The sequence below is a fragment of the Macrobrachium nipponense genome, chromosome 12 (genome assembly GCF_015104395.2).
Source record: "Macrobrachium nipponense isolate FS-2020 chromosome 12, ASM1510439v2, whole genome shotgun sequence".
Lineage (NCBI taxonomy): Eukaryota > Metazoa > Arthropoda > Malacostraca > Decapoda > Palaemonidae > Macrobrachium > Macrobrachium nipponense.
Genome location: NC_087205.1, coordinates 104,278,358 through 104,288,292, shown reverse-complemented (window position 1 = coordinate 104,288,292; position 9,935 = coordinate 104,278,358). Strand labels below are relative to the sequence as shown.

Below are 9,935 nucleotides of genomic sequence, written 5' to 3'. Positions count from 1 at the left end.
AAAAGATTAGCTGTATGGGGGCACTGTTGAGATAAAGTGGTTTTATATATTGGATGAAAGTAGCTCATTTCACATTCCCTTGTTTCTTGGTTTTTTGCTTGGATTTTGTATGCATTGTTTTCTGTTGCCTATGTTGCTGTGCATTCTCATGGAGAACAAAAAAAGAGCAACTTAAAAGTGTGGGTGTGGGCAACCTTTTGGGGCACTTCTTGTCTCATACATCTGTAGACAAACATAAGTTTTGTGCTTATTGTTGAGGTAACGTTTAGTAAGAAGAAGGAAAAGATGGGGTGTTTTTCTTCACAAGTGAATTTGATGGATTCTGTGGGTTACTACTTTCTTTCACTATCCTCTTATTTCCTTATCACTGTCCAAAAGTAATTCTTGCATGTTGAGGCTTAGCTATCCTATACCCAAGAAAAAATGCCATTCTTTGTACGATAGTTTAGTCTCTTCTGGAGTTTATGTTCCTTCTGTGATAATGATGATGAGTTATCTTCTTTTGATTATCTTAAGAAAACTTGGCAAAAACTGAATGTCTCAGGTAGCCCATCCTTCTCTACTTTTCTTGATAGTTTGGTGGAAAAAATAAAGAACGTTGTCCCCCAAAATCAACTGTGCAGGTAGATTCTGTTGATGGTAATGTTCCCAGCGAGTCTACAGCTCATCTAATGCCTACACATACTAGATATTATAAACAGTAGCTTTAAGTTGTCCTTCCTGCTGATCTTTCTCTGATCAAGCCTACCACATTGGTGCTTTCCCATATGAGTTCAGGTCATTGGATGACAAAGATACATTGTGATAAGAAGAAAAGACAATCATCATCTTTTTGCTTCATCATTTTCATAATAACCATCTCCATTGTTGTCATTGTCTTCCTCTTCACAATGCTCTGGTTCCTCACAATGATGGAAGAGGAAGAAGAGTAAATCTAAAAGTTCTAATAGGTGGTCTGAAAGGTCATCTAAATACTCAATGAGCACATCTCTCATACTTTTTCCAGTAGCTGTAGGGGAGAACTCATTCCTTGTTCCGTGATTATACATTTGTCAAGCTCGGTCTCATGACTGGGTGTGGGAGAGCCTTACCACCCGTCTCCACCTCACTCCTTGAGGGAGTTGCATGGGATTTGGCGTATGTGCCACAACTATCCAATGCATGACAGGTTTCAGTGTCCCCTGTTGTCACCTCTTTACAGAGGGAAGGGGTGATCAGGCCTCTTTGTCCCATACTCTCATATAGCATCCTCTTGCAAGAAAGAGATCCCCAATTCCCTCTACCTGTCATACCCAAGTTTCCCCTTATCCCCACATGGGTAATCAGAGCTCTTGCACAGTTGGCTCCAGTCTCCTTGAGTTCCAGTGTCAACAATTCAACATCTCTTTTTTTTCTTTCTTTCCCAGCTATAAGTTTGCCTGGTTTTTTCGGAGATGATCAGTAAGTCAAGTTTTTGGTTTTGGTTCTCAAGAATCTGTTTCTTTGGCTGAAGAAAGGCTTATGTACTCCTTAGAACCTATGTCCATGGAAGGTCCTTTCCCTTGGGAATCACTCTTGGCCAAGTTAGAACAAGATTTTTAGAAGATTATTTCATTCATGTGTGAGTGCCACATATTCTGAGTATTTTTCTTTTTAAATTTAAAAAGAAGTAAATATTCTTCCTTTCTCACTCTATCTCTAGATAATTTTTGATTTATGAGGAGTATCTGCTGGGTAGGAGGAGTATGTGCTGGGTGCCTGAAATTTCTGGTTTTTTAAATACAAGATACAAGTGAGTTTACTAAAATGAGTTTGAAGGGAAACAATTTACAATTTTTCAAGGTTACAGTTTGCCCAAGTCTATTCAATTTACCCAAGTTCATGTAACTTCCAGAGATTATGTGTTCCTCTCATATTCAAATATTTCTTTTATGATGGAGCTCTGTGCAAAATAATGCTTCATAAAGTTTGAAGTCAAGTTTTGTATCATAGTTTTAATAAACTTCATTGTCTTTTCTTCCCTTATGAGCACATCTGGTCTTACCACTAGATGGTTCTGGTATGTCCTTTTAGCAACAAAATAAGTGACTATTTTTATCATTCTAGGAAATATAGAGTTGTTACTCAAACAAAATTCCATTCTAGGAAATATAGAGTTGTTACTCAAACAAAATTCCATATTTCTCAATTACAAAAAATTAATCATTGCAGTCGTAATTTACAGTGGATAAAAAAGTTTCTGTCATAAGTATGACTGGTAGGTCCCTTCCTTTGAGATGGGTATTTCTGATGGAGTGTTACACTTCATTGGCTTATTGTGGTTCCTTCCAGTACAGGCAGCCCCCAGTTAACAGCAGGGGTTCTGTTCCTGCGGGCCTGACACTGACCAAAAATCGTTGCTTACCGAAAGTCAAAACCGTACAGGCTCCACAATCCACCCTAGACTGGTTAACAATGCCCTAGACAGTGTCATGGCCAGATATTTTGCCCTAATATGTAATAACTCTTTAATGAAAATGTGGGATTTCATTTGCCTAATCATTTACTGCATGGTAGTTCACAAATTTTGATATCAGATTTGATGAACTTACTGTTAAATCTTGGAGAGAGAGAGAGAGAGAGAGAGAGAGAGAGAGAAAAGACACCTTTTTCAGCCTGCTGACATTTCCTCCATCTCTTTATTTATTATAAACTTCTAGTTAAATAAGTTTAAAAAGCAAAAGAGAATGATAAAAGTATTGTTAGTAACGTTATAATCGTTTCTTAAATGCTACAGCCATAAACAACTGAACGATAACAGTTGTTTTGCTAAAACAACTGAACTGAATCTGACAAAAACAATGTTTTGCTGGCATGTCAACCATTGTTTGATTGTAAAAAATTTCAGTAGTTATGTTACAAATGACGTTAATGAAATAGAACAGGATTTAAATAGTTTTGCATTATACTTTTATTTGCTATGGAGAAAATATTGGCAAGAAAATATAGTACTGCTAAAAATTTAAGCTGCAGTTGTTATTTTCATGCCGATAAAAGATAAATACATAATTTCATACTGTTATGAAATAGGATGAAAAAAGTGAATGGAATTTGTCAATATTTTACACATAAAACATGCTCCTGAAACCATCTACTATTAACGAAAAATATGACTTAATCCACTTCACAACAAGATGTACTATTTAAGTCATACTTGAACTAAAAAACACTTCCTATAACAAAAAATAACCTTGCCCCATATAAATAGAGTTTCTAAAGATTAATTTATGCTAAATGGAAGCAAGAAAAATGCTCTGAATTGAGTTAAATATGGCAAAAGAATCTGACTTCTGCTCAGTTGATTTTTCCAAACCAAAACATTAATTGCTTTGTTTGTATTTTATACTACAGTAGTATGAGACAACATACAGTATTACTGGATACAGTGCAGTGAAGCATAACTTTAAAAGAGCCAAGGAAAAGATGCAAATTTGTTATGTTTGTGTTTCACAAGGGTCTCTTGGCTCTTAGGCCTAGCCACCAATAACCAGACAATAGCGCTATCTATTAACAAAAAAAAAAACTAAATGTAGTTCAAAGCAAGACGTATTTAAGTCGTATTTTAACTTAACACATCATATATAAAAAAATAACTGTGTTCCATATAAATAAGAGTTTCTAGAGATTAGTTTACACTTAATAGAAGCGAGAAAATCGCTTTGAATTAAGTTAAATATAGCAAAATAAACTTACATCCGCTCTCAGCAGATTTTTCCAAACCAAAAACATGATTGGTATGTTTGTATTTTATGATATAATAGTAATAGAAGACTACATACCATATTATTGGATACAGTGAAGTAAAGGATAACTTTTTAAAAGAGCTAAGGATCAGATGCATATTCATTATGTTTGTATTTTATGAGGCGGTCTCGGCACTTAGCCTAAGCCACCAATAATCAGACAACGGTGCTATAAACCCTACAAAGGGTAAAACCCAGTAATGAATATATTGAATAAGTGCCGTAAAACTGAAATGCCGGTAACCGGGGGCTGCTTGTATTAATTGATATGTCCTGTATCATGTTTTTCAGTTTTAAAAAAAATGACTGAAATTCAGTGGAATATTGTAATTGTAACTTTTTCAATAATTGCTTCATGAAGTAGGCAGCAAAAGAAAATTTGTCACTTATGATGGTACATGTACATTTCATTGTTTCTGTTTTTGCAGTTGAATGTATACAGACAAATGGGGGTGTTTTCCTTGATGTCAGTGGAGCAACTGGATCACCTTCATTAGCGGGTCATTCCCGGCGTATGTCTGATGCTTCTATATTATCCACTGTATCAGGAATGGCAGATACAGTTCCCCTTGCAACAATAAAGGCCTGTAAGTTGAAAAAGTTGAATTTTTGTTCCTTATTATTTTAGCGTAGGCTTTGCCTTCATCAATGAAATTAGAGAGCTGACAAAGAAAAATAGTTTGGCATTGCCATAGTAGAGTGAATATTATTTTAGTATTTCAGGTATTTGCATTTTTATATACTTTATGCTCTTAGCCAACTTATTGATTGTTTGTAAAACAGAATAAATCTTTATTGAATTGTTAGGACTCATGGACATTTTTTAATCCTCAAGATTCTCAGTGCACTGTATTAAACTTATAAATCAGTCATTATTTAAATATTTTTCATCAGAGAACATATCCCATGTGTTGACCATAAGAGACCTGAGAATTTTAGCTCAGATGTTCAGTTAAGCTACCTAATAACCAAAGATTACCTTTAGTAGGTATTACTTGTTTAATGTCTTGCTTTCTGACAAAAAATCATGTCCTTGTACTTTTCACTGTATCTGATGTAGGTGTATCTGTTTTCATAAGAATTACAGTACTGAAGACCTTTCTTATCGCTGTGGCTCACTCCAGTTTCTATGATAAATTGTTCACTATCCAACCAGAGAGACATTATTGTGATCTGTCTTTTGAGAGGTTTAAAACCTTTATTAACATTATACAATAAAGCACTGGTGTACTGCTCTAGAATTATTCCAGAAAACTTTTCAGGCTACAAAGCAGAATATTGCATATCACTGGTCTGGCTCTAAGGCAGACGGGACTTACAAAGGTCTTGAGACTGAAAAAAACAATCTGTATAAGAAGTTGCATGGTTGGATAAAAATGAAGTTGTTCATATACAAAACAAACCTTTGGTCTTAAAATTAGGATAAATACTCAGCGCCAGCTGGAAACCGGTAAAGTTTAAAATAATTGTGTACGCAAGGGACTATTGGCATCTGTGCTTGGTCACGAGACATGTGGAGCCACCCACATACCCCTCATTAACTTGTGACCCCGTTAGTTATTTTCTTACTGCCTTTAAGTGAGGACGTGCTTTGCTCCGTCCTTTTAAAGCCGGTTTAGCTTGCCCTCTGTTGTTTTCAATTTGTTGTTTGGAATTCCCGGGTATGTGAACATGAAGCCTTCTCATGTTGCGAGACTTCCTGGATATCACAAGAAGCAGATAAACGCCCTGATATTTTCTTCGACGATTTCGACGTCGAGGTACTCATCGTGTAGTAAGTCTTAGGTGCAGAAACTCTTAAGGTACCGTTGATTTGTTACCTGTGCTTTGGAATATTGCATATTCATATGGATTGTGCTTTGGGAAGTAATTATGACTAATTGTGCTCCTTTCCCTGCAGGGAGAGGTGTGCATCGCCATCTTGTTTTCGTTCCAGATACGTGGGTAGAGAGGATGCAGGTGTGCGGTCAGCGTTAGGCTTATCAGGAGAACCAATCCAAGGGCAGTTGGTTTGATGGATAACGTCGTGCTGCCATCCAGGGTCCCACGTGATGGATGTCCCTTTTTTCCTGATATGCACTGAATGGCGGTCGGATGCGTCGCCATCTGTAAAGAAGCAGATAGTGCAACAAGGCAGCCTTTAATGTCAGGTTGCTATGCCTATGAGAATAACATCAACAGCCTTGCACCTCTGGTAGGGTGCTGGCTTCGCATTCGAGATGCTGAGCGAGTCATAAACATGGCGATGGCCATGACGTCACTTCATAGCTGCGGCCTACACGGAGACATGCTTCCATTTTCATTTCGAGGTACAAGAGTACTTTACAACTATGCTTTCGGATTGGAGATTTTTAATGCACATTGTTTTTGAGAGAAATTACAAGCGTTAGGAGATATAAGTCACATAATGGAAAAGACACAAGTCTTTCCTCTGTATCCTTCCGCTTAGGCGTCAACAAGCTTAGGTGACGGGCTTTGACTCCAGTGCGTTCTGGCAATCCTGGAAGAATAGGGACTTTGTAGCTGATCCTCGAGCCAAGAGATGTTTCTTCTTCATCTTCGAGCCAGGATTTTTACATCCCTATTATGTATATGAAAGCACAAGAACTAGTTGTAATTGTCGAACAAGTGAATGATGGAAAGTTAGTCTAGTGTGGCTGCTGTGATGAGTTGGAAAAGGCTAGAATCAGGGACTTCGTGACTGATCCTCGTGCCAAGAGGGGAAGAATAATTTCTTCATCTTCGAGCCAGGACTGTCACATCCTTGTAAAGTAGAAATGCCACAGAAGGTTGGGTCTCTTGATCTTGGCTGCAAGAGTACCATCAACAGCCACACGCTTCTATCAAGTGTGATGACGTCATAGCCAAAACCGCTTGCAAAATGGCGGTAGTCATGACGTCACAGCCTACTGATTCTCGATCTACTTCACTGCCTCCGGAACCTAATACGCTTTCTGACTCATTGGTACACACAGTAATGAAGAATAAACAGGATCTAGAGGTGAAAATTGCTAAGAAAGACAAAAAGAAAAGTTGTGATTCGTCTTCTTCGTCTTCTTCCTCTAGATGGTGTCATAGCTAAGTTCGATGGCGTTTCTGAGTATACCAGTCAAGCGTTGGAGGATACAGGATTTTGTGACTGATCCTCGGGACAAGAGGAGAAGAGTAAATTCTTCTTCATCTTCGAACCAGGACTGTCACAGCCCAATCAGCAAGAAGTCAGTGGCTGGTAAGCTCAAAGCAAGCGGTCGAAGCCGTTTACAAGAGTCCAAACGAGCGAAAGCATCGATGGTCGTTGGGCTAGCGGCTGACGCATAGTTGCCAGTGGTGACTACAAAGTGTCTAAGAGAGACTACAATGCCGTTGGTGAACTTGATACATACACCGATGCTTTTACAAACTTTTACATGGACTCTAGATGTCAGAGTGATGCAATATGATAAAATTGCTCTCATATTTGTATATAGGATTGCAAATAGATACCTTCTCAAATCCTACTGACTCTTCGAGATCGAGTCATCAGTGACCATTAAAGATCAAAGATGCCGCGGCCATATGGTCGGACGGCCAGGATGCATGCAAATAGATACCTTCTCAAATCCTACTGACTATTTGAGATCGAGCCATCAGTGGCCATTAAAGATCAAAGATGCCACGGCTGTATGGTCGGGCGGCCATGACGCACCCGGACATTTGTCAGAGGGTAGGAGTGAGTTAACGTCTCCTGTGGCTAAACACAGTGCGTTAGAACCGGAGGAAACAGAAAATCAAGAGTTTCTGGCTTCGTTTGCAGAGGTGATTGATTTGATTAGTCAATTCAATAACCTTTTGGGGAGCACGGAGACACCTGCCAGCATGCTTCCCCTGGGGATTGACATGGTGTTTGGGTTGAGAAAGGATACGAAAGTGTATGAATTACCTTGTTCTAGTCATGTAGAGTCCGTTGTACAACACGTAAAATGCGCGAATTGATGGAAGGATATGGATACCTCTTAGTAATCGTATACAGCCTGAATGGTGGGAATTAGCATACTTTGGGTTGACCCTAGAAAACCTCAAACCTTTACAGGTAAGAAGAATTCCCATGTTTTATATCTGGTTTCTTCCTATAAGAATATTGACCAAACGCTTCGACTCTTACACAAGTAGTTAAAGTTAATCAAAAGCTTGGTTCCTTCGAAAGTACTGTAGAACCATTCTTCTTAATGAAATCGCTTGGAAACTTAAGTCGAAAGGAAGAGGTGAACGTCTTTCTTTCACCGCTTAAGGTAGCCAAGCCTAAGTAGGGCACTTGTAACCTAAGATGCTATAGCCAGGATTAATCTGAGTAGTAGTTCTTAGCTTAGACTGTCCAAACTAACTGGTTTGGGTATGCATGTGCTGGCTTGGACCAGCTAATGGTTGCGGTTTAGTTTTCGAACCTGCATTTACTATCTTAGATTAGTCTGAGTGGTACAATTCTTAGTTACCTTAGCTGGGTCCGCTTAGCCTAACTCATAGGTTAGATGGTTCCGAAATACATGTCGTATATTTCAACTTAGCCTAACAGTGGGTTGATGACTTAACATGGTCTGGCTGCTTGAACATGCCTTTACTATCTTAGATTGGGCGAATTAGTAAGGTTATAAGTATAGCCAGGTATAGATTAGTGACTACGCTACCCATTCGAAACAGTTTTACCACCTCAGCCTAGAAGGTTGGGGTTGTAGCCTAGCATGTTTAGCCCAAACTTTCTTAAACGACTTTACCCTAACCTAAGTCATTTAGTTTCTAAATTAAGCTAGTCTATACAAGCCTAGCCTAGTTCAGAGTACATCACTGATGGACTTAACCTACCCTAAGTGATGGAGGAGTTAGCCTAGCCTAATTGGAAGGATTAACATAGCCTAACCTAACCAAAGCAGGGTCCTAGCCTAATTGGAAGGGTTAACATAGCCTAACCTAACCAAACCAGGGTCCTAGCCTAATTGAAAGAGTTAACATAGCCTGACCTGACCAAACCAGGGTCCTAGCCTAATTGGAAGGGTTAACATAGCCTGACCTAACCAAGCCAGAGTCAACCTTGTCTTGCTAACTTAAAATAAGTTAGTCAATTCTTAATTGACTATACCTACTTAGACTAGTCCAAGTGGTTGTTGGCTAGGTTAACCTGGAATCTGCAAATGGGTCTCCTCCATACTGGTTTAGTTTCTATATTGAAGTCATGAACCTAACATAGAGGGTTCAAGCTTTAGTTGGCTAGAACAGAGGGAAGTATCTCTGTAATTACAGGTATGGTGATATACACTGGACTGGTGATTGGGCATGTGAATATCACTTCACGCTGAGTAATCTTCAGATGAATCAGGAGCAGTGAACTGGATGGGGCACATAAGAACTCCGATCTGATAAGTGAAAACATACTCAGTATCAGAGTAGACTTGAGGGATTACCACCAGGCACATACATCAGTCACGTTACAGGAAACTGACCATGGATGGGGATTTTCTCTGACCTTGGTAGAGTGGGAGTACTCAATAACCAGGTTTTTGACGTAGACTCAAAAGTAGTTAGGAACATCAGTTCCAATTTGCCCCAGAATCCAGGATAATGAGTCAATGCAGCACAGGTCATGATGACAGATACATTTCTTAGTCATGATCAGTACGGTGTGAGTATGTGTGAAAGACCTTCAGCAGGGCTGGCTTTGACTTGTCAAGTACTCTATGGTTATAGAAAGGACTACATCGCCTAGAACATAAAGGTGGTAGATGCAAAGGAACCGGCCAAACAGAGGTGATTGGCCAAGCCTATCCTTGTTTGTCAAGTTATACCAATGAGGTTATACAGAAGAGAAGGTCATCAGAGGAATATGGGCCTTCTGGGATTTAAGAACATATCTGTTAAAATGATCGTGACAGTTGGTCTGTGACTGTATCAAAGCTCAAAATTGAGCAATGTTAAGGAGGTGTCTGCCTGTTCATTGAAACTTGAGAGTGGGTTCTTTGTTATGAAAAACCACTTTCAATTTCCTGTATATATATAAGGTTTACCAGAGGTCCTTGGACACAATTTCCTTGGGTCCTTTGCAGGCTGCTCAACAAATGGTGTAACTCATCTAGTACCCCTGGCGGGTCAGTTGGTATCTTGTCTAAGATGATGGTATGAATGTGAACTGGAGGAGTTAACTGGCCT

General features: G+C 39.0%; 1 protein-coding gene across 1 annotated transcript in view; it reads left to right on the top strand.

The window, feature by feature from the left end:
* Nucleotides 1-9,935, top strand: part of LOC135224902 (protein retinal degeneration B-like) — a 143,783-nt gene that overhangs the window by 66,573 nt on the left and 67,275 nt on the right. The window contains exon 14 of the mRNA XM_064264227.1: nt 4,190-4,348. Coding sequence (XP_064120297.1) covers nt 4,190-4,348 — 159 coding nt within the window. The remainder of the gene's footprint in view (nt 1-4,189; nt 4,349-9,935) is intronic.